Source organism: Colobus angolensis, unplaced genomic scaffold (assembly GCF_000951035.1).
Source record: "Colobus angolensis palliatus isolate OR3802 unplaced genomic scaffold, Cang.pa_1.0 Scaffold386, whole genome shotgun sequence".
Lineage (NCBI taxonomy): Eukaryota > Metazoa > Chordata > Mammalia > Primates > Cercopithecidae > Colobus > Colobus angolensis.
Genome location: NW_012117221.1, coordinates 170647 through 198576, shown reverse-complemented (window position 1 = coordinate 198576; position 27930 = coordinate 170647). Strand labels below are relative to the sequence as shown.

Genomic DNA, 27930 nt, shown 5'->3' with positions numbered 1-27930 from the left:
TTATGTTTTCCCCGATCCCCATGTTAGCCTGTTTGCCTCTCTAGAACCAAGAGCATTCTTGTATGTAAATTTGAAATTTCTGTCATTTTATCACTCATATAGTTTCCTTTGGCATTCCCATGTATATCTGAGATTTGAAATTTCTATCACATTAGGCCGGGCGCGGTGGCTCACATCTGTAATCCCAGCACTTTGGGAGGCTGAGGTGGGCGGATCATGAGGTCAGGAGATTGAGACCATCCTGGCTAACATGGTGAAACTCCATCTTCACTAAAAATACAAAAAATTAGCTGGGCATGGTTGCGGGCACCTGCAGTCCCAGCTACTTGGGAGGCTGAGGCAGGAGAATGGTGTGAACCCGGGTGGCGGAGCTTGCAGTGAACTGAGATCACGCCACTGCACTCCAGCCTGGGTGACAGAGAGAAACTCCGTCTCAAAAAAAAAGAGAGAGACAAAAGAAATTTCTATCACTTTATCATTCTTATATAGTTTTGTCTGGCATTCAGCAGGAAAGGGATTTCAGCTTAAGAGGATGATTGTCAACGTAATCAGAAGTATTATAGAAAATATGTCTTCTGGATTTTTCTCTAGACTATAAATGAGCTATTTTGCTTAAGATAGTTGAAATAAATGCTGGACTTTTTTTTTTTTTCAGTTCGGCCCAAGTCCATTCTGTCATACCGCCCTGTAGGGTTGTTTTACTACAGAAGATCCACTACTTACCTTCTTCCTATGTGAGCTTAGTCATTAAACCAGTGTCCATTGAATTGTCTCCAAACTGTGATGAACGTAAAATCACATACTTCATTCAACAAATATTTACTGAACTTGTGCTGTATGTCAGATCTGGGAGAAAAGAGCTCTGTAGAGAAAAGTGAACAAGGCAAAGCTCCTGCCCCCACAGAGCTTATGTTCTAGTGGCAGAATATAGACAATAAAAATTTAAGCATTCAGTGCACATATGTAAGTACTTGGAGATAAAATCATGTAGGACTAGAATACAGAGGTGGTAGAGGGGTGGTCAGAAAAGACCTCTCTAAGGAGCTAATGTTTGAGTAGAGACAGTAATGAAGTGAGAGAGTTGAATGGATAAATGAGGGTAGAGGATTTTAGATAGCTAAAACAAGTGCAAAGCCCTGAGGTGCAGGGTAGGGCTGGGTGTATCACAAGAGTAAGGAGGTAATTATAGATGGGAGTGAAGTGAGCCAGAAGGAAAGTGGTAAAATATGATGTCTCTGTAGGCCATGGGGAGAACTTAAAATTTTTTTTTTTTTTTTTTGAGACGGAGTCTCGTTCTGTTGTCAGGCTGGAGTGAGGTGGCACGATCTCGGCTCACTGCAACCTCTGCCTCCTGGGTTCAAGTGATTCTTCTGCCTCAGCCTCCCGAGTAGCTGGGACTACAGGTGTGCGCTACCACAACCAGCTAATTTTTGTATTTTTAGTAGAGACGAGGCATCACCATGTTGGCCAGGATGGTCTCCATCTCTTGACCTTGTGATTCGCCCACCTTAGCCTCCCAAAGTGCTAGGATTACAGGCCTGAGCCACCATGCCCAGCCAATCCTGTTATGTTTTAAGTAAGGTTTTTGGCTTGGCCAACAGAGTAAGTGGTAGTGCCATTTTCTGAGATAGGGAACACTGAGGGAGAATACTAGATTTAGAGGATGGAAATCAAGCATTTTGTTTTGCACATGTTAAGTACAAGGTCAGATAGGATATACACTTGGCCTTCCCTATCTGCAGGTTTTGCATCTGCAGATTCAACCAACTATGGATTGAAAATATTCAAAACAGTAAAAACAGGCTGGGCACAATGGCTCACTCCTATAACCCTAGCACTTTGGGAGACCAAGCTGGGAGGATCACTTGAATCCAGGAGTTTGAGACCAGCCTGGGCAACATAGTGAGACCTTGTCTCTACAAAAAATAATTTATAAAAACTAGCGGGGCATGGTGGCACACACCTGTAGTCCTAGCTACTCGGGAGGTTGAGGCAGGAGGATTGCTTGAGCTTGGGAGGTCGAGGCTTTAGTGAGCTGTGATTCCACCACTTCACTTCACTCTGGGCAACAGAGTGAGACCCCTGTCTCAAAAAAAAAAAAGGAAGAAAACCAATAAAACATAATAACAGTAAAAAAAAAAAAATACATTTTAACAAGTTAGAGTTCCAAGGGGGGAAAAACAATACAGTATAACTACGATTTACTTAGTATTTACATGAACTATAATTATAATTTAGAGATGAGATGATTTAAAGTATATGGGATGATGTGTGTAGGTTATATGCAAATACTACACTGTTTTATTTAAGGGACTGAAGCATCTACAGATTTTAGTATCCTTGGGGAGGTCTGGGAACCAATCTCCTGTGGATACTGAGGGATGGCTGTACAAGACGGATGTCAGGATAGTTCAGGAGTGCAGACAGAGACTTGGGAGTTATCAGCTTTCAGGTAGTTTTAAAACCATCATACTCTATGAGACAGACATGGATTTTGTCCCCAAGGGGTTTGCAGTCTAGAAGGAAAGAGAAGGTTTGCAGAATAGAAAGTGGTAACATGAAGTGATAAGGAACACTTGGGGAAGTGAATCATTTCGTTTGGTTGGAATCTAGATGTAAAGTTTACTGGTTTCCCTTTTAAAGGGAAGGTTGCAAAGTACGATTTGACCTTGAGATCACTTTGTCCAATGATAGCAAAGTGTTAAGCCTTTTGAATAGAGGGTAAAAACTAACTCTGGAATTATTGCCTCTTCCTTCTTAGTATTCTTTAATTTATTACAAAGACCTATTACTTTCATTCACAAATCACTCTCAGATTTTCCCTGTTCTCTCTATTATTACTGCTGCCACCTAAAACTAAGCCTTCCTCCCTTTACTCCCCTGGCATCTCACTCTGAAATACTCTGCAAACTATCTTAACATAATATCATAATATCCTAAATACTTCTATCATACCTGACCAACTTTGTTTTTCACGGTTCTTCTCCATCATCCTGTTCATCTCACTAAATTATAGAATTTATGGTACATGGTGAATAGTGAAAATTAATCTGAAAAAAAAAAACAACAAAAACCAGCAACAAAAACCAACCACCTGGATTGGTTCTCTCAAATGTCTGGTTATGGATGGGTGACAAATTTTGTCTTGCCTAGATGGAAGTGGGAAGGTCCTAACCCTTTTGACCTCATGCTTGAAAATTCATCATCCTTTTATAATTGAGCATATTTGAGATAAGCTCTAGATCCCTTGAGTAATCTAGACATAATTTGTGTGGCTGAATATCACACATCTACGTGACCCTCCAGAATAATTGGAGGTCTGGTGTAGAGAAGCCTCTCCAGGGATTGATTCTGCATCTGGTCTGTGAAAACTCCTTCTGAAAACAGTTAAACCCTTGTGCATTACTGGTACAGGAAAAAGTTTAGGAGTTCCATGACAGACTTTTTATGTCTAGGCTTTATTTTTTAAATTCTATGTGAAAAAAATCAGTAAGTGTATTTCTTACCAACTATCCATAGACATCACTCTAAAATAGTGGTGTTTTCTCTTTCTATCAGGTTTTTGCTGCAGAGGGTTTAAAGCTTACTTCCAGTGTACAAGCTTTTTCAAAACAGGTAACACATGTCTACCTGCCTGGTGCTGGTGGTGGTATTATATATACCCACTTTGGGGGTATAATATCAAGGTATAAAGATATTTAAGGTATTAAAGATGGAGTTTTGTTGTGGGCTGTTATAACTTGCTAAATTACATTTCAGCTGAAAGATGATGACAAGCTTATGCTTCTCCTGGAAATAAACAAGCTAATTCCTCTATGCCACCAGCTCCAGACAGTAACTAAGACTTCTTTGCAGAATAAAGTATTTCTAAAGGTAAAAGAGACATTTGAAAAACTTTCACACATCTCTCTTTATCTGGTTAGTGAAAGCCCCTTTTTCTTCAAATAAAGTGTTAAGACCCACAGAAGGGCAATTTTATTTCCTTTTTTTCATGCCTTGTCTACAAGAATCATTTATTATCTACCCTTATAACTGACCCCAGAGAGTAGCAAGTTCACCAAAGAAAGTAGTTTTTGGGACATCATTAATTCCATAGCACTGAGCAGCTACCCTTCAGTTCTGAAGTCATTACTTCTGTAACTAGGACACAGGTGCCTCCGAGTCTGCTCTCCCATAATTTGTCCGAGAGAATATGGGTTTGTGCCCACAACGCAGAGTGCAAGGGATTGCAAAGGATGGGATTTAATTCCACTATTTGGAGTGTTTTGAGAAGCCCCTAAACAGCCTGCAGTACAATGATTAATTTTCCACCCACTCTTTCTGCTGAGGTTCCATGAGATAGACATGAAATGTAGGCAGTGACCCCTGCACCTGTGTCCTGGGGCTTTAAGTCAGCTCATGTGCCTAAATCCGTATATCTTTCACAATCCCTTAGATTTCCATATGGAGAAAATTTTATCATGTTAAAACTAAATAAATGGTAAGGTCTTTTAAATACTACTTTCAGAATATCATTTGCATGCTTTTTGTCACTGTAGGTTGATAAGTGTATTACAAAGACAAGATCCATGATGGCTCTCTTAGTCCAACTTCTTTCACTTTGTTATAAACTGCTGAAGAAGGTGAGATAGCTTTTCTATTTTAGACTCATACTTTAAAAATTGGTTAAAAGGAAAATGCAAAAGAAAATAGTTACTACTTAATTTTGTAATTTTTTTTTCAGAGTGAAACAGATACTAATTGTCTTAACTCTTTCCAGCTTCAGATGGAAAATAACGGATGGGTCTCAGTTACAAATAAGGACAGTATGGATGGTAAAATTTGAGAAGCTTTTGGGATCAGATCTTGGGAACATCATGTGATGAAGCTGACATTTTTAAAAAGCAAATGATCCTTTATGTTTTTGGAAATTCATCAATTTTATAAAGAAAACAATATTGAAATTTTGCTCTATTTTCTGATCATGAAACTGATTGTAAAGCTTTTTGACAACTAATAAATGTCATGGCAATTGCTAGATTCTAATTGTAGTGTGATTTAAAAATGGAACATTGCACTAGTGTTCTTTAAAAGTCAAACCAAATATCCCAACTGTCCAAAGGATAATTTAATCCAAAGAAGCTATTTTGAATATGTGTTCGCCTTTGGCATATTTTACCTTAACTGTTTTCTTTCTTTATCATCTAGATCACTAATTTCAGCAGCAAACATACAGTAGTCTGGGTGAACACGGGGTTTTCCTTAAACCTGTGGACTCTTCTTCAATCCCTCTCTTTACCAAGTGTGACAAAAATCCCCTTGATGAACCTGTCCCAGATCTCCATGCGAGCAGGAAGTTTGTTCCCTAATAAGCATTTTATACAGCAAGGGTGGGTCTGCTGTGCTGTGTATGTCCCTCTCCTACTCCCAAAAGCGAGGTAATGGAACTCCACAGAATCCTGGAACAACTCCTGGAGAATATGAGATGGGTTTTTGGTTGTAGTTCTAGCGTAGCTGACTGAATATTAGCTGGGATTCTAAGCCTATCTTTTAGGCTTAAAAGATATTTTGAACTTTCTCAGTATTGATTGATGGAATGGAAGATAAAGACAGAATAAGGAAGCCAAGAAGCTATCTAAATTCTGAACATCATACTACATATATATATGTGTGTGTGTGTGTGTGTATATATATATATGGCTTTGAAATGTTCACTATAAAACAAAAACATCATTGTTTAGTTTTTTAAATTTAGGAGTTTAAAGCTTTTCTTGTTTTTGTGGGTGGGGTCATGATTGAAGGATCTGTTTTACAGGTTTTCTCCTTATAATACATTATGGCCAACTTTGTGGTGGACTCCAGTCATAGTATTTGTATCTTAATGCTTTGACATTCATTTTGAAATCTAACAGGGCATGTCAGTTACCAAATGGCAGTAGATAATATAAGCTCATCTGATGATCTTTATCTGGGTAAGCCACCACAATCAGTATTCACAAAAGATCTGGAAGAACCACAGTACTGTCAACTGACCACAGCTAGCCAATATTTTATTGAGGAAAATTTTCACTGTAGTCCTTCGGGAGAAAATGTGATGCACTTAGCTCTGTTAATAACCTTTGTAAAATCGTTCCTTAAACAGTCAAAACCATTAAGCATGATTTTTATTCTCTGAAACCAAAGTATTATTTTAAATTACAATAGAAATAATGGGAGAATGATGTGAGGTAATGTTATATGTAAAATGCTATACACAATTCTTTTACTATGTTTAGTGTCTTTGTTTTATGAAGCCTTCAAGAGTCATTGTGCTACTTAAAGTGAGGATCTGCTGGTTTGTTTATATTTTCAGCTAATAGAACCATCATGGAGGTGTTTATCCACTTACTACACATATCATGTCTGGGGGTTATATTTAGGGGGACAGTTATCCTGGCACTCAGATTGTAAGTTTTTCCTGTGAACCAAAATGTTAAGTTTTATTTACAAAATAATACTTACTTTGTAAATCATTAAAACTTAAAAATCTCAACCCCCACTTGTACTTTCATCAGATAATATTTTTGCATACCTGAAAAAATAATATTCTCTAATGAAAGAGCAAGTGGAGGTTGGGAAGGGGTAACTTACAACTTCAACAGCATAAAAGGCTAGATAACTAATGGAATTTATATATCGAATGATTTCTTCCGTATAAAAGTATATTTTAAAACAGGGATATTGAAATGTATGTTATAGCCCTTATAGAAAAATAACGTTTTATAGTCCTTTTATTTGAAATTCAGTGTAAATCACTCTTAAACTATAAATTCATAGTTGTTGGAGGTTTTTTAAGTTTAAATGATGTGAAAGCATTTGTTCCATTCAGAGGCCTCTATGCCTTTGAATGACATATTCTCAGTAACTTCTTTGCCAATAACTAGAGATTGTGAGACTGAGTGACTATAATGTGCCTATTTCAAGAATTCGCTTCCCACTGCATTATAACACATTTCCTAGGAAAGCCTTTGTATTTTTCATAGCCTTTTCACTAAGAAGTCACAGTGTTGCAGTTTTACTTTATTTCAGAGGGGAAAGCCATCTTGTTGGCATAAGCGGGGACCGAAGATACAATATATTCTCCACTCTGGCCTCTTCCCTACAAACTAAAAGGGAGAGGAGTTGAGGCAGGTGGGTTAGGACTAGGCATTTTGGTAGGCACATTATAGGAGACTGGGTAAGAAAGGTGGGTTAGGTTTTTTTAAACTTCAAACTGTTAGGAAAATGAGGCAAAAGCAATAACCATACCATATGTTCAAACAGAAGTAGGTTAAAATGTAGTAGTTATCCCTTGGTTTACATAGGGGATTGGTTCCAGGACCTTCCACATATACCCAAATCCATACATGAGTACTCAAGTCCTGCAGTTGGCCCTTCGGAACTGAGTATATGAACCTGCTCTATAAGTGGGTTTCATGTTTGGTTAATGATTTAGTTTTGATTTGTTGATAGTTGAAAACAGTGCGTGCATAAGTGGAACCTCGCAGTTCAAACCCATGTTGTTCAAGGGTCAAATGCATTTACTTTTGGATTATGGGATGATGGGTAAATTATTTTTACTTGGCTACTTAAAAATTTTCTGTATTTTCTAAATTTTCTTCAAAGAGCTTTGTTTTTAATCAGAAAAACATCCCTTGCATGCCAGTTGTTAGAGAGATGCAAAAGAACAGGGTGAGTACATGGGCAGGCCAGATCTGGCAGGCTGTAGACAAATGGGAACCAAGGCTCATTATGCAAGACAGAGAGGGAAAACTAAGTGAAGCACTAGGCCTCCCCTGCATGTGGCTGGCTGTTAGGTATGCTTTACATATACTGGTTCTTCTGCTTTAGTGCCCTGATGGTTTAGGCCAGGTAACAAGAATTCCGCTTCGCTTTTTATTCCATGTCAATCCTCATGACGTAGTTGTGGCATTAATGCGTTTCACTATGACTTCTTCATATTGCTTTTGTGTCAGTAACCCTTCTGTTATGCTTTTACTTTCTTCAAATTTGGGTAACACAACTGCAATGTAGCCTTCAGTGGATGGCTGGAAAGGAAAGAACATTTAGTACTGTCAAATGATGAAAAAAATCCAATAAAAGGTATGCGGATGAGATCATACTTTATCTCTTTTACCTTTTCTTGAAGAATAGATGGCTTATGGAGAATGTTTTCATTCACTTCCATCAAACGTCCTCTAACACAACTAGTTAAAAAATTTAAGATTTCAGCCTGTTTACTTAGTAAAAAAAAAAAATTCCCTCCCTTTGGTCTCCTAAATGGTGGCTAAAAAGTTACTCACCTAGATACAGTATATTCTTCACCATCTGAGCAGTAAATCTTACAGAGAGGTGCAAGCTCTGTTAGAAACTGTGCCCCCTGTGTAATAAGACGGAAGAAGTAATCAGTTGATGGACATTTCCACTTTCCTTTGAGAAACAGCCCTTAGGTGTATAACAGGATGTATTCCTGGAACTGGTGTTTTAAATCAATTACCTCAGTATATAAAAACCATCCATTAATTTCAAAACCTATATGAATATAAGTACTTACTGTGTGCCAGGTGCCATCCCAGGCCCTAGGGAAAAAAGCTAATATACATGATAAATGGGAATTTAATTACAGACTACTAATATATTTTATCAACTATAAACAAGAAAACCACATATAACCAGGCATAAAGATTTCAAAAGTGTGGGAAAATCCATCAAGAAATAATATAAAATTCAATGTGACATAGTATGACAGCAATATTTTATAAAGTTAGTTTAAGACTTCTACCTCATTTTAATATTATAACTTAATAGATAAAAGAACTTATTTACCAGGGTCAATCACTAAGACTTTTTGAAGAAGGGATATTGTTCTTTTTTTTTCCCCCTCTCTTTTTAAATCCCTAGTGTGTTAGTAAGGGATATTTTTTCTAATTAAGAAAAACAAAAACAAAAACATGCACTTTGAGGAAAATGTGGAAAACAAAAGTTTTAAGTAGCAAAATAAAAATAATTGACCCATGAGTCAATACTACATTTTGATGTGTATGTGTTTGAATGTTATGGTATGGTTACTGTTTCATGTACTCCACTAGATGAACATACCTGCGGAGGCTCTCACAAGTATCTACAGGGAGGCTCATGAGAGTCAATGCAGGCATGTTTCACGTGTTGCCCTCTTTTCGCCCATGAATTTTTCCTGTAGTGGACATCGGCATTTCAGGTTAAGACGCTATTCTTTATGACCCCTTTATTTACCACTCAAAACATTTTTAGATGGCATTCGGATATTACTGTATTGGCTTCACTCCTCTGCATGTGGGTTCTTCATTTTAAAGTACTAGTCATTGTGACTCTCTGCTTCTGAAACGAAGGGGAAGGCTTGTGTCAAAAGAGCAGACACAAAAGAGCTAGGTCTGTGCCAAAAGAGCAGAAGTATTTTGATGCCTTTTTATCACCTCCTTTGGGAGAATGATTGGCAGTTCTGAGATCCAATGAACACTTACCTGTAGTGGGTTCAATATACAGGTCCTTCTCTGTTCTTCACTTGTAACAAGAGTGTTACTTATTTTTTATTTTTATTTTTTTGAGACAGGGTCTTTTTCTGTCATGCAGGCTGGAGTGCAGTGGTGTCATCATGGCTCACTGAAGTCTTGATTCCTGTGCTCAAGCAATCTTCCTACCTCAGCCTCCTGGGTAACTGGGACTATAGGCGCATGCCACCATGCCCGGCTAATTTAATTTTTTTTTTTTTTTTTTTTTGGTAGAAATGAGGTCTTGTTATGTTGCCTAGGTTTGTCACAAATTCCTGGCCTCAAGTGATTCTCCCACCTCAGCTTCCCAATAGGCATGAGCAACTGTACCTGCCTTAAGTGTTACTATTTTGGACAGAGATTTATCATTGAAACTTCGGAAGTCTTAAGTGTTACTGTAACTTTTAGACTATCTTTTAAGAAAGGTGCATGCTTTTCTAAGTCCACTGGTTTCTTGAGTGAGGAAAAATCAATAACTGTAAGGCACATTATTAGGGGACTTCAGGCCTACAAAAGGGGGTTTGAATAAGGGTCTCCTAGAATAGTGAGAGCAATTAGCAGAAACTCTTAGTATGAACTTAGTAAATGAAGGACGTAAATCATCCACAGAAACTTTCCCAACAAGTGGATTTGTAAAGACATTTTAATATGTCACTAAATTCTCCTTGGTATGATACTCTTTTAATCATCTATCCATTTTGCCTAGAGTTACAGAGGGTAGAGCTAGCATTCGGTATAACCAAGTGTTGTGTGCAGGTACAGGGGGTGGGTAGATGTGTATGACATTGACAATGCTTTAGGAATGGAAAAATGTAATTATTTTCTCATATTCATTTTTTTTTTTTTTTTTGAGACGGAGTCTTGCTCTGCCGTTCAGGCTGAAGTGCAGTGGTGTGATCTCAGCTCACTGCAACCTCTGCCTCCCAGGTTCAAGCCATTCTCCTGCCTCAGCCTCCTGAGTGGCTGGGATTACAGGTGCCCACTACGACGCCTGGCTAATTTTTGTATTTTTATAGAGATGGGGTTTCACCACATTGGCCAGGCTGGTCTTGAACTCCTGACCTCGTGATCCACCCACCTCGGTCTCCCAAAGTGCTGGGATTACAGGCATGAGCCATTCTGACTGGCCCATGTTTTTTTTTTTTTTTTTTCTTACTCTCTTGGGAATTTTTTTTCTGTTTAATTTACATGTGGAAATAAATATATGGCAAAGAAGAGTTGGTCTCTTTACAGAACTCGAGATACTAGTTTAATACAACTAGAAGGGACAAAATATCTTGTTACATTGTTATTAGAGTTCTCCTTTCAAAGGCCTGCCTTCCCCCTCCCCCATCCTGGGCATTGTAGGGATAGTAGCACAGAACCTAATAAAACAGATACTACACCTCCTGAGATACCTAATTTTTGGGAGTCTGAGAATTTCTTTAGGTGAAAGTATACTTAAAATCAGCACCTCAAACTGTTAGAGAAGTGTGCTAAGCATATGCTACTGGATTCTAAGGTTCATTGGATCTATTATTACCATGAATATAGAGGATGTAAGTATATAATCACAGAATTACAGGAACATACCCGCTTGAATTTCCCAGAGACCTTGTTCTGAAGTCTGCTACAGTTGGTACTGATCTGATAGGAAATGCTTTTAATTGTTTTTCCACTTTGAAGAACTGGATGAGATTCAGCCAATGTGATGACACATATTCTACAAGGAGAAAAAATTGATCCTGTGTGATTGCTTGGAATAATTTTTCCTCCCATAATTCTTACTGGAACAAGAATGTATGAACTGATATTTGTTTAGTCAAACTATCATCTTCCCCCTTTTTTCTATGGCTACTGTTGGGGCATAACTGTAGAAAGGAGAATACAATAATAAAAGAGAAAACAAGATTGAATTTCTTTCCCAGGAAAGGGAAGAGTACCAGAGGTCTTTAGGTAGGTTGCATTGGAGTAGAAGACAAAAAATAAGGCATGCCTGTGTATACAAGATACCATGTATGTCTCTACCGTAGCCCTTTCTGTGGGCTCTTAACAGTTCAGTAGTTGGGCACAGACTGGCCACTTCAGGTAGTAGCTGATGATGTGGTCCTCCATTTGGGTGTTTGAGTAATCAAATTTATTTGTTCAGAGTGGCCAGGCACTGGAATACTCATTCTTGCCAAACAAACTCCTATAATAATCATTTCAACACAGTAGAAGATAATTAATGCATGTTTGTTTAGTGAGCATTTGTTCAATCCAAGACTACAAGACCATACCAGGCTACAATACCAGAAAAAAAAAAAAAGGTTTTGATAATTTAAAATTCCCAATTTGCTTACCGGTTAGAGTGCTGTAGTATACAGTGGTCCTCACAAAATTTTCCTTTGACATCTAGAAGAATAAATGAGTCTGTTGGTGGCTGAAATCAATACTTACTACCACTATGTGGTACTTTCTTTGGGTCATAGAGATAGTTAATAATGAAGATTGGACACACACATGCTGCATGCTGGTCACTGCTATCCCTACATTACTCAAAAAGACATACCCAAAGGCTTCCTGGAAAGTGTTTAAAGAGATCTGGCCCAGACAGAATAATTTATTCAACATTAAGGTAATTAACTCCTTGCTCCATCTTACTTTACACTCACTTCAAAATGAGTACACACAATATTTTTACTAGGAAAATGCAATTAGCATCCCATTCTTTATGATACATATTTTTTGTTGGTGGTTTCCAGGACTGTTCTGATGTTGGTGCAAGTCCGACATTCTGGGAAACCCCTCAGTCATGGGTCATCTAGGACAGGTTGGTCACCCTATGTTTGACCAACAGAAAGTATGCTACAATATATATATTTTTAACTGAGTATAACCATTATCACTGAATGAAAGGAAGAAAGGAGAGTCCCAAACGATGCTCCCGCCACTGGTACTGCTTACACAAAACAGTACAAAAAGAATATCTACTTCTAAGTGGCAGATGAACAATACCGGTGGCGTCTCCTTAAGTAAATGTGTAATCCTGCTTTCTAAATGTCTCTAATCTAACGCACCCTCTCCTCGCCAGCCCTACTGTCTCTACCTTGGTTTCGATCTGATCATTTACATAATTTTATGTATCGCTACTCCCTGTGAGAGTGAGCCCCTCAATCCCTCCAGGCACTTCAGGACTGTGGCAACCTAGCCCTGCGCCTACCTCCGGGGCCTCCGTTTAGAGTACTCATCTTCCCGCGAGCAACACCCTAGAGCTCGCACTGCAATCGCCGGTCCCAGAATACGCCCTGAAGTATTTCAGGCCACCAGGTCTTTGCAAATGCCACTATCTGGGCCTAGACGGAACACAGAAGTCCAGCTCCTTCTGACGTGGGGAGGGAGCGCCAGGGAGAGCGCGCGTGGCTTACGATCTGTCAACGTAGTCTCCACAGCATTAGGCCAATGCGGCCAAGGAGGGATCAACATCACTCTGCACTTACCCGGTTTGTACCAGCGAGTGAAGTATCGATCCACGAGCGAAGGCACCACCGGCTCCGCTGCTTCGGGCTCGGTAGCCATGGCGACCTCCGGCGCCGCCACCCCTCCCTCCCGAACCCCAGGCGCTTCCTCCGCGCAGCCCGGACCGGGCGTGCTCTTCCGGCACGCAGCCCGTGTCGTGCGCACGCGCGCTCCTCCCAGCTCCGCAGGTTCCGCCCCTCCATTACTGTGCTTTGGGGTTCGACATCAAAACAGAGATCAAATACAAAAGTGTGGGCAGATGGGCAAGAGGGCAGAGGGACAGGGGACGCGGCCAATGTAGCTCCTCTACCTCTACGGTGCCAGGGCTACAAAGAAGGCCGGTCCCCGTAAGTGACCAGGGAAGCGGGCCCGGCCACGCACCCTCCGCTGGATGACGTCACCCCGCGCCGCACTCCGCAGGCCGGGCCCGCCTCGTTGACGCGACCGTTGCGCAGCTGGCTGGCCTCTGCCGTGCTTCAGCGCACCCCTGGAGGCCTAGTGCGCTCGGTGAGAGCGCGGAACCTAGGACAGAGACGCGTGCGCAATTTGGGGCGGACTCTGGGTAACCGGCTGCGCGTGGCTGGGGAGGCGAGGCCTGATGCACCTCTGTTTGGGGGTCTTCAGGTAAGCGATCCATCCAGGGCAGGGGCACGGGAGTGGCCCCCTCCGCCGGCGGTGTCCGGGTGAAAGAGACCCGGAGGCTCCTCTGCCTGCTGCGGGCCGGGGACTGGAGTGCGGGCTGCACCACCTCTTTCCTAGAGCCTTAAATTCTTTTTGCAGTTTTGCCACCTGCTCTATCGGGGGCGCTGGGAGGCGCGACAGCCCAGGGATGCCTGCTGCACCTCCAGCCAGACTTAACCCAGCCTCTTGATTGCTTGCAGGGGGTTGATAATAACGCTGAAAACGAGAGCATTAATTCACGATGGAAGGCGGCGGTTAATAGAGGCTCGGGTGCTGCGATACGGGTCCTTTCTCGCGTCTGAGACTTCTTCGTGGGGGTGGTGTCCTCTGTGCTTCTCCATCTAACGTGGTGTTTTAACGTGGCTTTCTTTCCCGTTAACGATGATCTCCGTGGAGACAGTGGCTGCCTGAGTAATCTTCAGATCCCAGCACTTAGCAAGTGCCCAGTCGGTGTTGGATGTAGGCCACAGACAGGATCGTAAAGAATTCAACTGTATATTGACAGCCACAGCCACGGCGCTAACCAATGAATAGATCAATATGAAGAGTAAGCAGAAAGGCAGCAAAAACAGTTTTCCAGCTGGGGGACATAGCGTAGAAATGGCCTGTCCCGAAATAGTGGGAACTGTCATTTGGGGGAAGAATAGCAACTTCTTTGCTTTCCAGGTCGCATTTGATGTGCATGTGAGACATGCTTGTGATTCTATCAGGAGGTTGGAAATGTGGGTTTAGTGGTCAATTTGGGCTAATTCAGTCAGGGCTAGGCATTTAGGCCTAATCAGCGTATTCGTGATCTGCCTGGAACATGTAATCATGCATATGATGTCTAGTCAAGAGGTGGATAGTTGAAGGGACAAGGGAAGAAAATGAAGGAGTTGTCAGAAAATTTAAGAGAGAATTCACTATTGACCTTTGGTGTGGAGGAATCTCTAGCACATTTAAGGACTGAGAAAAGTTTGAATCAGTGGAGGCAGGAAGTTTGGAGGTTGCAGATGTCAGAGAAAGAGTATCAATAGGCCTAGGTCCTGTGGCAATATGGAGGATATTCCTTTCCTACCCTGGAAAGAAGTGGACAGAAGTCTTCCTTTAAGAAGATAAGGGAATAAGGCTGATGGGTGTCAAATTTCAGAGAAACTAGTTTTGAGGCGTTTTTGTGATGTTTAAAGATTAAAAACGCGGCCAGGCACGGTGGCTCATGCCTGTAATCCCAGCATTTTGGGAGGCAGAGGCGAGTGGATCACTTAAGGTCAGGAGTTCAAGAACAACCTGGCCAACATGGTGAAACCCTGTCTCTACCAAAATTACAAAAATTAGCCGGGCATGGTGCCGGGTGCCTGAAATCCCAGCTACTTGGGAGGCTGAGGCAGGAGAATCGCTTGAACCCGGGAGGCAGAGGTTGCGGTGAGCTGAGATCGCGGTCATTGCACTCCAGCCTGGGCAATAAGAGCGAAACTCTGTTTCAAAAAAAAAAAAAAACCTGCATGATATGTTAGAGGTTTCAAGTAATTTCTAGAAGTTCTTGAATATAATTGTCACCAAAACTTACTAAAATCATTGTCTGCCCTGATTTCCTCACTTCCATCGTATATAAACTTACCTTCCTCTTATCCCACATTATATATTATATAATTCCTATTATACATGACATTATCTTCTCTGTACTATTAGGATTGATTCATCTTTATTCTTTCTGTGTCATACATATGTGGGGTGCCAAGATGAGAGAATTCTCCTTGGATTAAAGTGACAATGAGGCCAGTATGGTCCTTGTAATTGCTACCCCTAACATAACTTAGGGACTTACAATCATAAGCCTCAAAGGGATCTGAATATAAATAACTAACACAGTAACTTTTTTTTTCCCCTACTTAGGTAATGTTATGCATTTAAGCAAGTCTGATTTTGCCAGACCAAAGTAGACGTTCTGTTTAGCACTCTTTTCTCACGTTTTCTATTGTCCTGGGAAAAGCCTGGCCAGAAGAACAAAGTTACTGGAAGTAGTTATGTCAGGTCATCAAGGTCCTTGAAATGTTGGTCATCATTTTCAAGTAAATTGTTGTCATGTCCCAGTACTTTATCTTCTCCTTTAGAACAATAAATGCTTTTCTATCTTTGACTTCATTTTTTTTTTTTGATGAATGTATAAAGCCAGTTTATAAATGAATAGACCTGGTGAATATTAAAGTTGTTTCAGATTCTCTTCAACTGCTAGCATATAAACATGGATTTTCAAATAGTGCTAATCAGTGGGATACCCTTTTGTTTTTCCTTATGATTTCATAAAGATGTCCTAACATGCAAAAATAAAACGTTTCCCCATTCGTTTCTTCTTTCAACTTTCCCAAAGGAATAACTGATATTACATCTTTTTTGAAGAAAGCATTCTAAAGTTGAGAATCTTGCCTCTCCTAAAAAGTGCGAACATAAAATAGGTTTCAGAATTCCTAATTTGTAGACCATAACTGTATAGAGTGGGTCAGGTTGCTGCTATAATCCACACGTGGATGTGTACTCAGAGAGGTAAGTTTTTTCTTTTCTTGGCTATTCTGATTCTAACTACCACTTCTTCACCCCCGAATCATTTCACTTAAATAAATATGGTCATTTATCACTATTAAGCTATTTCTTTCTCTCTCAGGGATTAATGGTTCATCAAGGGATAGTTGTATTTGTCTCGTGGGAATCACTTCATCATGCGAAATCTGAAATTATTTCGGACCCTGGAGTTCAGGGATATTCAAGGTCCAGGGAAACCTCAGTGCTTCTCTCTCCGAACTGAACAGGGGACAGTGCTCATTGGTTCAGAACATGGACTGATAGAAGTAGACCCTGTCTCAAGAGAAGTAAGTTACTGGTGGAGAATGCTAGCAGATGGATATGACCCTTGATTTGTCTTCTTCCAAATTTCTTTCCCCACGTAGTCTTTCTTTACATCGTACTGAATTTGTATCCTCCCAAATGAACATCCTTTGCTTCATATATGTGCCATGTTAGACATAGCTTAAATAGTAACCCTTCTTTAACTCTGCTACTGTTGTAACCTAAGTCAGTAAAACTCTGACTTTACTTTTTGAGTGGGTTCCCTACTTTTTACCCTTTTTGTCATGCAAATTCTGTTTATAAGAGTGGTTCTTAATTGGGAATGAACACGAAAGTTGCCTGTGGAGCTTTCTAAAAGTTTGAGCCCACATCTCATGTCAACTAAATCAGAATCTTTAGTGTTGGCTCCTAACTGTATGTGCTTTAAAAACCTCTGTGGGTTGGTTTTCATATGGTCCCTTGATTTTATTCTTCTACTAATACATTTTAGGCAGTTACATCCTTTAGTGCCTTTTCATACTGTAGCAATCTTAGAAAAATACAGTTATTAGCATCATGTTTTTTGGGCGTTTTTAAAGAGACCAGACTTACTGTTTTTGTTTTTGTCTTTGTTTGGCAAGAAGGTCATATTACCTATTTTTCTTGTTAAAGATGACAGAGTAGTGATATTTCTTAAATGAAAGTTTGGGTTTTCATCTGGAAAAAACATTCTCGAAAGCTTTTATATAATTAAAGAAGCATTAGGCCGGGCGTGGTGGCTCACGCCTGTAATCCCAGCACTTTGGGAGGCCGAAGCAGGCGGATCACGAGGTCAGGAGATCGAGACCATCCTGGCTAACATGGTGAAATCCCGTCTGTACTAAAAATACAAAAAAAATTAGCCGGGTGTGGTGGTGGGCGCCTGTAGTCCCAGCTACTCAGGAGGCTGAGGCAGGAGAATGGCGTAAACCCGGGAGGCAGATCTTGCAGTGAGCTGAGATTGCACCACTGCACTCCAGCCTGGGCGACAGAGTGAGACTCCATCTCAAATAAATAAATAAAATAAATAAATAAAATTAAAAAGTAAAAATAAAAGCATTAAAAAGTATTTTATTTCTGGAAATGTTATCAATTATTCTTGAAAGTAGACTGGGTTAATTTGCTTATGTGTTTACTTTGGTGAAAGGTGAAAAATGAAGTTTCTTTGGTGGCAGAAGGCTTTCTCCCAGAGGATGGAAGTGGCCGCATTGTTGGTGTTCAGGACTTGCTGGATCAGGAGTCTGTGTGTGTGGCCACAGCCTCTGGAGATGTCATAGTGTTTAGTCTCAGCACACAACAGGTAAGTGAAGAGTCCAGTGAGTGGGGAGTCTCAAGTGTCCTCAAATAGGTTACTTGGTATTTGTGGAAGTTTTCAAATCAGTTGCCATAATATTTAAGCTTTTGCAAATTAGTATTTGCATTATGTATTTCTTTATTTAAAAAATTGTTAACATGGCTTTAGCTGTATTTTAAGATTCTTCTAAAACTCAGTTTTGTCTGCTGCATCTTTTAATCAGAATAATCAGAACATTCCAAATGATAATATATTTTTTTTAAAGTTAAAACGGGCTATTCTTGTGCGGTGTAGATCACCTCTTATCAGACCCTCATCCTGAGTTGCAACCTTTTTTTCTCAATTTAGGAAGTCTTTGAATGTTTATCTGACATAGATTTTCTGTTATGAATGTTGATTGGCTAACTTTAGAGTCCCTGAACTCTAGGCACTAAAGTAATACATTATCATTACCTGCGTGTTTGATGACTGCCAGGAGAGCTAAACTTCAAGCAATTGCTGCTTTCTCTGCTCTAGTGTGTAGTTGAGTTTCAAATTTCTATCCTCACCTTCTTAACAGCAAGGGTTTCAAATTACACTTGCCTGATTCTTTAAATCTTCTTTGATTACTTCATTAGTTGTGATCTTCTTAACATTGATTATGTCACAGAAGTTAGAGTGTTACTAATAGTAGGATAATAATAACAGCTTACATTTATTAACTGTTTACCATGTGCCTGGCACTTTTTAAAGTGCTTTTCATGCAAATTTATTTAATCTTCACTATGACCTTATGTCGTAGATTGTTGTTTTCTATTCTTCAGAAGAGGCAGTTAAGGCACAGAATGCTTAAGTGATTAGACCAGGGTCACACAGTAATCAAATGGAGTTTGACCCTAGCAGTCTAAATCTGGTACCTTTGCTCTTAACCATTCCATTTAGTACAATCGTAAACCTTACTCTCAGTTCATGGTGGGAAATATCAAACCTGTCATGCCCAGCTTGATTGGTTTTTCTCATATTTAAATGATAGATGCTTTTACTTTCAAAACATTTTGTAGCGTTGTTTCCTGGTTACTGAGCTCTTCCAGTCTATTTATCTTCATTTAATGGTGCTGATTCTACCCTTTAGTGGCTTCTCAATTGTCTGGAAGGTAGAGCCCATGTTCCTTATTGTGCCTTATGAGCCCTTTCACTATCTGTTCCCCACACTCCATTTTAGCCCCATCCCCCGTTGTTCTCATGTGTATGTATACCTTATGTTTTAGTTGCAGCTGACTTTTAACTGCTCTTTTTTTCTGGCTTTGTGCCTCTACACTGTGTTTTCTTCCTGGTCTCTCATTCCTGTCCTTATTACCACTCTTTGAAACACGTCAGAAAAACTTTGTGTGCACTCTGGGCCACTTGTCATTCCCTGTGCTGAGATGCACTTTGCTTTCCAGAGATCTTGGTCATTGCTGTCATCTTCTGTAGAGTCATCTTTTATCTCCCTCGTGAGACAGCTCTGGGAAGAAAGAGATTTATTTCTAATCCCTGTGCCCAATAACAGGTCTATTCTCTTGATATCCATTACTGAAGAAATGTTTGTTGAATAAGTTCTAGTTTTAATTTTTTAATTTAAATTTTTAATTTTTATGGGTACATAGTAAGTACATATATTTGTGGGCTATATGAGATGCTCTGATACAAGCATGCAGTGCAAAATAACCACATCATGGAGAATGGGATATCCATCCCATCAAGCATTTATCCTTTGTGTTACAAACAATCCAATTACAGTTTTGTAGTTATTTTAAAATGTGCAATTACTATTGACTATAGTTACCTTGTTGTGCTATCAAATAACAGGTCTTATTTATTCTGTCTATTTTTTTTGTACCTATTAACTATTCCAACTTCCCTCAGCCGCCTCACTACCCTTCCCAGCCTCTGGTAACCGTCCTTCTATTCTCTGTGTCCATGAGTTCAATTATTTTGATTTTTAGATCCCACAAATAAGTGAGAACGTATAATGTTTGTCTTTTTGTGCCTGGTTTATTTCGCTTAATGTAATCATCTCCAGTTCCATCCATGTTGTTGCAGATGACAGGATCTTATTCTTTTGTTATGGCTGAGTAGTACTTCATTGTGTATAGTACCACAATTTCTTTTTCCAGTCATCTGTTGATGGACACAGGTTGCTTCCAAACTTAGCTGTTGTGAACAGAGCTGCAACAAACATGAGAGTGCAGATATCTCTTTCATATACTGATGTTCTTTCTTTTTGTTTTTTTAATTGTTTTGATTAAAGTTGCAGGCAATTTTTACTAAGACGCTAGTGTTTTGAGTCTCTCTTTTCAATTTTCTCTGTCTCAGCTGGAGTGTGTTGGGAGTGTAGCCAGTGGTATCTCTGTCATGAGTTGGAGTCCTGACCAAGAGCTGATGCTTCTTGTCACAGGTAAGCTTGTTACTGGTGGCTCACTCACTTTTCTAAAACATTACTCCAGGTGTCTTACAGGCTTCATCAGTTTTGGGCTGCTTGAATTTCAAAAAATTTATTTGAACCAGTCTAATACCAATAGTATACTGTAGAGTGAATTTATTTATTTATTTATTTATTTTTTTGGTGACTGAAGTTTTACCTCTTAGCTTATCATCATAAAAAGTTGTTTCATGTAACTTTTTCAGTTTTTGGGAGTAAGAAACAAAGTCATAAAACTTGGGGAGGCTGCTAAGTCCCCAGTTAAGTTAAAAATGTCAGCGCTATATATATTTTAACTTATGCTAAGGGTTGCTGTATGAATACATTCTAAAAGCCCTTCTTGGGTTCTGTTGCTGTTTTTCCCCTTTAAGTCTCATCATTCCAGATGAGTTTAGTAAACAAGCTCCGTTGATGACATATATATTTAGAGGTATCTTGGGGACAAGGAGTGTTGAAGTTAGTGGAGGAGGGCTTTGTGGACTTTTATGTTCAACTGTACACACATTAATAGTGATGCATAAGCACCAGGTGACTTATCTAGGCAAAGCTTTTTGGGTTTTTTTTTGGTCTTTGTTGATTGTTTTTTTAAGTCAAAGCATTTTGGATGAATTCTCTCTGCTTTGTTCAGACTAACTCCAGCTCCTTAGCTTACAGTGCCATAGGTACTTACGGAATGGCAAATTTGTTATGTGGAAACAAAATCATTTTTGTTTGTGTTTCTCTAAGGTCAACAGACCCTGATTATGATGACAAAAGATTTTGAGCCAATCATGGAGCAGCAGATCCACCAGGATGATTTTGGTGAAAGTGAGTATAGGTTTGTTTGCAACATTTTGTGACCTACGTTTCTTCCCATTTTTGACCATTTCCTTGTACACTAATAGCTATGTCATAAGGCCAAAGAACTGTGAAGGTTAAACCCCCAGTTATTAAATGTCCATTAGCTCAGTTCCTTCAGCCCATCCCAAATCTTAAAAGGCCTACTGGTGCCTCTCCAGGTCTGAGAGTTGGCTTTGTCAGTAACCTGGAAAATATAAATCAATGTTTAAGGTCACTTAGATAGTTATTACCCAAACCCTGGAAAAGTCTTAGGCTGGGCCTTCAGTGAAAGGGCCTGTACAAGCTAGAATAAAGGTAGTATTTCTGGGATACAGTTTTAGGGAGAAGAAAAGAAGAAAGATGGGATAGAAGGCTGGTTTTTGTTCCTACTGATTAGATCCAATCTGTATTTCCATGGAAACAATCAGATTATTTTCTTGCCAAAATCTAGCCAAGGTCATCTGGGCATTAAGGCTATGGGAGTATTGAAGGGCAGTGAAGGAGAAGAGAGATGCTTATTAAGTATAAGCTTTGGCCATCTTGAAGTCATCAAATAACTGGCCTGATTGAAGAGGGATGGGGAAGAAGATATTCCAACTTCAGTTAAGGTCTAACTTCCTGCCTTCTTGTTCCATCAACTCTGAAAAATCATTTAGACAACTTCTACCCATTTGTTTACAAATAATGTATTTGTTCAGAAGTAATTTTGGAGGACTGGGCACAGTGGCTCATGCCTATAATCCCAGCACATTTGAAGGATGAGGCAGGAGGATTGCTTGAGCCCAGGAGTTTGATACTAGCCTGGACAACATAGGGAGACCTAGCGTCTATAAAAAATTTAAAAATTAGCTGGGCATGTTGGTATCAGCACAGTAATGACATGATGTACAGGTATTAGAGTAGCATAAGGGAAGGAAACCAGTAACTGGAGAGGGATGATTTCCCCAAGGAAGCTGACTTGAGCTGAGTCTCAGCTGAATTGGTGTTGGGTAGGTGAGGGATAAGGATGGGGAGTGGTCAGCTGAATTGGTGTTGGGTAGGTGAGGGATAAGGATGGGGAGTGGTCAGCTGAATTGGTGTTGGGTAGGTGAGGGATAAGGGTGTGGAACAGTCCAAGCAAGTGAATGTGTCCATTTCAAGGGAGGGTTATTTCATAGAAACATTATAGATTACTCAGGGAACTGTGAGTAATTCAGCATTGCTGAAGTGGCAGGATGTGAGTGTAGAATGAAATGAATGGGACAGATTTGATTGAGTTTGTAGTAGGGGATTTGGACATTGAGTTATAGTTGATCAGCCGTTATAAATTTTGATGATAACAGGTTTAAAGAGATTTATCTAGTAGAAAGATGGCTCGTGATGGCATATTTTTGTTGTTTTTGTGTGTGGAGAGGAGAGAGAATAGAGGCAGGAAGATCAGGTAAGAGGTTGCTGCAGGAATCCAGATGACAGATAAGGAAGGTTTGTGTGTGGCTAGAAGCAGGAATGATTCAGGAGAAACTTGAATCTCAATGAGGATGGGAGTACATTTTTTAGAATTAGCTAAAAAACTTTTTTAGAATATACGTGCATGGTTCCCCTTCTACCCTAGGCCAGTTTGAGAAATACCAGTTTAGAAAGTGAAATAAATAGGCTTTGCATATGTAAGGTGAATAAGAAAAAGTTGAGCAGGACTCCAGCCGGAACCTCAGGTGATGGGAATAAAGATGCTGGTAACTGAGAGGGAAGATGGGGAAGTGCTGGTCTGTAAGGGGTGGGTGGTGAGGTCTGTTTTGGATTTGTTGAAGGACCATATGGGATTGCCATGTGGAGTAGGCAAATACAAGGCTGAAGCTCAGAAAAGGCCAGAGCTATGGACTGAGAGTGGTGGGTATGTAGGAAATTCTGACAATTTTGGGAACAGATGGACTTGCTCAGAGAGCAGATGCTGTACAGGAAGAGTCTGGAATCCAGGGTGGAACTCTGGGGCATCCAGCTTTGAGGACAGTCAGAGAGAGAGTAAGAGCACACAGTACACTTTGGGATGGGAAAGTACTCTGGGCCTGGTGTTTCCCACCGACTTTTCCACAAAAATCCTAATGCAGTAAATCAAAGGAAATGTAATCCAAGTCTTAGGTCTCAGAAATGTGTTTCTCAGTACAAAAATAAAAAAAAGAGTCATTCTATGGAGTGTTGAATATTTTTCCTTTATTCTGGGGTCAGTAAACTTGTTCTGAAAAAGGGGTTAGGTCATAAATATGTTCAGCTTTGCAGGCTATGTGATCTGTGTTGCAACTACTCAATTCTAATGTTGAGGTGTGAAAGTTATACACGATACATAAGCACGGCTATGGTCCAGTAAACGTTTGTTTGTAAAAGCAGATGTAGGCTGTAGTTTTGTAAATCCCTGCTATAAACCCGTCATTTCTTGTCTTCCACTGGAAAAGTTCTCTTTCTTCACTCCTTGGTCCTTAATCTTTCTGTGGAAACTTGCAGATAGAAGCCTGGGGGATTGCATCAGGATAGTCACTACCATTTGTATGCAGCAGCAAGTTATGCTTTAAGGTACTGTAGTGCTGGGATGTGAGCAGACAGGAAATGGTCATATGGACCATAATTTATAGGAATTGGAAACAGCCCTGCTTCATCAGAATCAGAATCAATGGCAGGAGAAAAGTATTGGGTCCTGGATTGGGTGATGCTTTCAGGACCATCTTTATTGTGGCTCTTGCAGATGGATCTTACCTCTGGGAATAGAAGGGTTGTGTTGTTTCAGCAACTCTGCCTTTATAGTTTATGTAAGAGAAGCGTTATGATCTAGAAAGAACACCAGTCAGCCTGGAAGGCAGAAGACCTGTATTCAAACTTTAGGCTGCACCGTTAGGGAGGGTCTCAATCTCTTAAGTCAATGTGAGAAGCTATTTTGTGACCTGCAGTCCCTCTATCACCAGTGAGGAGCCTGCAATCAGAATTTTATCCCCAGCTCTCGTCTTGGAGTTTTATGTTCTGGACATATTTTGTAAACTCTTCATGTTTCATTCTTCTTACTTACAAGGTGAGGGTGAGATCCCTGACTTGTGTCATCAAAGAAACTTGGAATATATAAGATGGCAGTAAAATGCTTTCCAGAATAAGGAAGTGCATTTTAAATTCTTCAAAATCACTGCTGCATATAATGTGAAATGGGTTTTGTTTATTTGTTTGTTTTGACTTGGGGGTCTCGCTGTGTTACCCGGGCTAGAGAGTGCAATAGTGCAGTCACGGCTCACTGCAGCCTTCAACTCCTGGGTTCAAGTGATTTTCCTACTTCAGTCTCCTGAGTAGCTGGGAGCACAGGTATGTGCCATCATGTCCAGCTAATTTTGTGTACTTTTTGTAGAGATGGGGGTCTCCCTATGTTGCCCAGGCTGGTCTTGAACTCCTGGACTCAAGTGATCCATCTGCCTCAGCCTCCCAAAATGTTGGGACTATAGGCATGAGCCACCACGCCCAGCCTGAAACATAGGTTTCTCAAATACTGACTGCTGGTCAATTTATTGGGAGGTCTTAGAGGACCCAAGTAATTGCCAGTGACTAACTTCGTGAAGAATAGCAGTGAAACTTTTTGTTTCATTTCATGCAGCTTATTGTTGCCAATTGTTCTCTAGGCAAGTTTATCACTGTTGGATGGGGCAGGAAGGAGACACAGTTCCATGGATCAGAAGGCAGACAAGCAGCTTTTCAGATGCAAATGGTAAGTTTGTGGTTTGATGGATAAAGAGCCTTGACTGCAACAAATGTAAGTTTGCCACCCACCAGGAATTCTGTTGTGTCCACTTAGATGCCAGTAATGAACAGTTCTCTTCTGCTTTAGTAAAGCTGCCTAGAGCCTTCAGGAAATGAGTCCCCCTAGAAAGATCCTTTTTTCCTTGTTATTGCCAAGTTGCTTTGTGATTTATTATCATGGTAGCAAATAATTATAACCCATATTCATCACCCAGTTTAAAAAATAAAACATCACAGACAAAGGAAATCCCTTGTGTATCCCGTCCCGATGTCCCTCGCCTTCCTCCCCAGAGAGAGCTGCCGTCCTTCATTCACATGCATGTTCTCATACTTCTCCCATATATGTGTAGTATGTTAGATATTTTTCTTACTCTATTGGATGAAACTCTTTGTTTTCCTTACTTCTGGATTAGAAAATTCTAAAGACCATATAATGATGTCTCGATGACTCAAGGCAGTACATCTTAATCTTCTAATGTAGGCAGCCCTTGAGGGCAGAGGTATGTGGACACAAGAGGAGTGCAAACTCTTGGGGCACCTGGGGAAGTAGTGTGCATGTCACATTAAATTCATTTAAACGCTTATATTTTATTTTCATATATACAATATGAATCTTTTTAAAAATATGAACTGAAAAGTATTACCCTTGAGTAAAATTAATGCCCCAAGAAGATGTGCCGTATTTACCCTCTGGCATACTACCAAGTACCCCCAGGAGCAGTGTATGTCTCTGTTAGAAAAGTACAGATTACATTATCCTCATAACATTTAGAAGCTATGAAACCTTGGCAGGGAAGTTTTCTAACATTTCTGAGCCTCAGTATTCTCTGTAAAGTGGACAACATAATGTCTCCTTACAAGGGGTGAGATGAGTGGGTAATAACATATAAAATAGCTACCACAGCATCAGCACAGCCTAGGCACTCAAATAGTAGTTGCTGCTCTTATTTTAGTAGACAAATAACTTTTGAAACTCTTTTTTCTTTAAAGCATAGTTTTATTTCAGAACAACTATGTAGTGAGTAAAATATGCATAGGGGGTCTAATTTAACATTCTGAAGGCTGTTGACTTATTAGAACAGTGAAGGATTATTAGAGGGCAAAAACATGGAGTAAGTGTTTTCAGACACAGCCTTGTTTCTTTGGAGTGATCCACTACAAATGCCCAGCTTTGGACGAGTGGTTTTCTTGTCCCCCTGATGTTTAAGTGATTTTGTTTTTTGGGCAGAAGGACTTAAAAGGTATCCATGACTAAACAGAAACTTGACCAAGTAAATAGTTGGTGCAATCTGAATATTCTTTCTTGCTACAAGCAACAAGTAAATTATGTTACAACTTTCTTTTTTTTTTCTTTTTCTTTTTTTGAGACAGAGTCTCGCTTTGTCACCTGGGCTGGAGTACAGTGGTGTGATCTCAGCTTACTGCAACCTCCACCTCCCACGTTCACGCCATTCTGCTGCCTCAGCCTCCCGAGTAGCTGGGACCACAGGTGCCTGCCACCATGCCTGGCTAATTTTTTGTATTTTTAGTAGAGACAGGGTTTCACTGTGTTAGCCAGGGTGGTCTCAATCTCCTGACCTCGTGATCTGCCCGCCTCAGCCTCCCAAAGTGCTGAGATTACAGGCGTGAGCCACCACACCCGGCAGCTTTCTAAGACCATATATTTTGATTTAAAAGTAGTCCTTTACTCATACATGTTATGACATGGATAAACCCCATAAAGATTATGCTAAGTGAAAGAAGCCAGTCATAAAAGATCACATATAGTATGATCCCATTTGTATGAAGTTCCCAGAAGGGGCAAATCCACAGAGGCAGAAAGTAGAGTAGTGGTTCTGTAGGGCTGTGGGGTAGGGTAGGGAAGGAGTGACTGCTAATGGATATGGGGTTTCTTTTTGGGATGATGAAAATGCTCAAAATTTAGATTACGGTGATGGCTATTCAACTTTGTAAATATACTTTAAAAACATTGATTCTTACCACTGAGTTTAAACAAACAAAAAAACCCATTGAATTGTGTAATTCAAATGGGTGAACCTTAATGAAATGTAAATTATATCCCAGTAAAGGTGTTTAAAAATAGTACTTTAAGGGAATCTATGGTAGTATTGAGAATAAGGCAGTTTTCCATACTTTGTTAAACTCTGGAGGAGATGGCATTTTACTACTGGCACCTGCTAGAGTAAGACTTACCTAGTATTGCCAAAATTAGGATTTATTAGTGATATAGGATGATCCAGGTAATGGGGGAAAAAAAACCCTGAGCATCCTATTATCTAATGTACTATCCAGTAAACTACTCCAGCTTTTTTTCATGAACTTTTTCTAAAGGCTTTCTAGGGCCTCGTCTTGGTTTGAAAGTTCACAGCTACCCTTCAGAAAAGAAAACAAAAATCCGTGGAGTAGTCAGACAAAAGTACTCATGTGAGCATAATTTACTTAGATTTTTTAAGTTGTGTTGTTCTAGCCCTCAGTCTGTTCCCTGCCTGGGCTCTCCTAGTGCCCAGTAACACTGATTCAAGAGGTTGCATTTAGCTCGCACAGTGGCTCACACCTGTAATCCCAGCACTTAGGGAGGCCAAGGTAGGCAGGTCACCTGAGGTCAGGAGTTCAAGACCAGCATGTCCAACATGGCGAAATCCCGTCTTTACTAAAAATACAACAGTTAACCAGGCATGGTGGCAGATGCCTGTAATCTCAGCTACTTGGGAGGCTAAGGCAGTAGAATCGCTTGTACCTGGGAAATGGAGGTTGCATTGAGCCAAGATTATGCCACTGCACACCAGCCTGGGCGACAAAGCAAGACTCCCTCTTAAAAAAAAAAAAAAAATAAGTAGGTGAGAGAGAGGAATTGAGGAGGATATCAAGGGTTGGGCCTGAACAAATGCAAGCATAATTATATGTAGAAATTTCTATGAGCTACTCTTCTAGAATAGATGACTTAATAATACCCTGCTTGCCATCTACGTTTTCTGTCCTCAGTTATTTCCAGTTCTATTTTATGTAACGCCTATTTCAGGCCTTAACCCTTCACTAAAGGGGGTTTGGTTTCTATACCATAGGACAGTTTCGTTGAGAATAAATTTTGTTAGGCTACCTATGTAGCCTAGTAC

General features: G+C 40.1%; 3 protein-coding genes across 5 annotated transcripts in view; 2 read left to right on the top strand and 1 right to left on the bottom strand.

Annotated features, from left to right (window-relative positions):
• The window catches only part of CTNNAL1 (catenin (cadherin-associated protein), alpha-like 1), a 57047-nt gene extending 52022 nt beyond the window's left edge, over positions 1 to 5025 (top strand). Inside the window, exons 15-18 of the mRNA XM_011954582.1 lie at positions 3559 to 3615; positions 3760 to 3873; positions 4539 to 4622; positions 4760 to 5025. Of these exons, the coding sequence (XP_011809972.1) occupies positions 3559 to 3615; positions 3760 to 3873; positions 4539 to 4622; positions 4760 to 4825 (321 nt within the window). The 3' untranslated portion in view covers positions 4826 to 5025. The remainder of the gene's footprint in view (positions 1 to 3558; positions 3616 to 3759; positions 3874 to 4538; positions 4623 to 4759) is intronic.
• Positions 5026 to 6662: 1637 nt separating this feature from the next.
• On the bottom strand, positions 6663 to 13353 carry FAM206A (family with sequence similarity 206, member A). The gene is made up of 6 exons (XM_011954577.1): positions 12983 to 13353; positions 11846 to 11897; positions 11097 to 11226; positions 8301 to 8377; positions 8135 to 8204; positions 6663 to 8045 (listed from the first exon to the last, which is right to left on the bottom strand). The coding sequence occupies exons 1-6, from the start codon at positions 13059 to 13061 to the stop codon at positions 7911 to 7913; spliced, it is 543 nt and encodes a 180-aa protein (XP_011809967.1). The 5' UTR covers positions 13062 to 13353; the 3' UTR covers positions 6663 to 7910.
• IKBKAP (inhibitor of kappa light polypeptide gene enhancer in B-cells, kinase complex-associated protein) overlaps positions 13206 to 27930 on the top strand; it is a 65739-nt gene continuing 51014 nt past the window's right edge. The window contains exons 1-6 of one of the 3 annotated variants that reach the window (XM_011954578.1): positions 13206 to 13625; positions 16321 to 16525; positions 17668 to 17820; positions 20149 to 20230; positions 20981 to 21061; positions 24700 to 24785. In XM_011954578.1, coding sequence (XP_011809968.1) covers positions 16376 to 16525; positions 17668 to 17820; positions 20149 to 20230; positions 20981 to 21061; positions 24700 to 24785 — 552 coding nt within the window. In that variant the 5' untranslated portion in view covers positions 13206 to 13625; positions 16321 to 16375. The remainder of the gene's footprint in view (positions 13626 to 16320; positions 16526 to 17667; positions 17821 to 20148; positions 20231 to 20980; positions 21062 to 24699; positions 24786 to 27930) is intronic. The other 2 variants (XM_011954579.1, XM_011954580.1) reach the window with 2 other exon arrangements.

Bases quoted from the DNA above. Each gene is read 5' to 3' on its own strand.
- FAM206A (XM_011954577.1), bottom strand. From the start codon at position 13,061: ATGGCTACCGAGCCCGAAGCAGCGGAGCCGGTGGTGCCTTCGCTCGTG. The intron at 11,227-11,845 runs GTAAGCAAATTG...TTCTCCTTGTAG, and splicing joins ATACTACAGCACTCTAACCG to AATATGTGTCATCACATTGG. The intron at 8,046-8,134 runs GTAAAAGAGATA...TTTCCTTTCCAG, and splicing joins CATCTATTCTTCAAGAAAAG to CCATCCACTGAAGGCTACAT.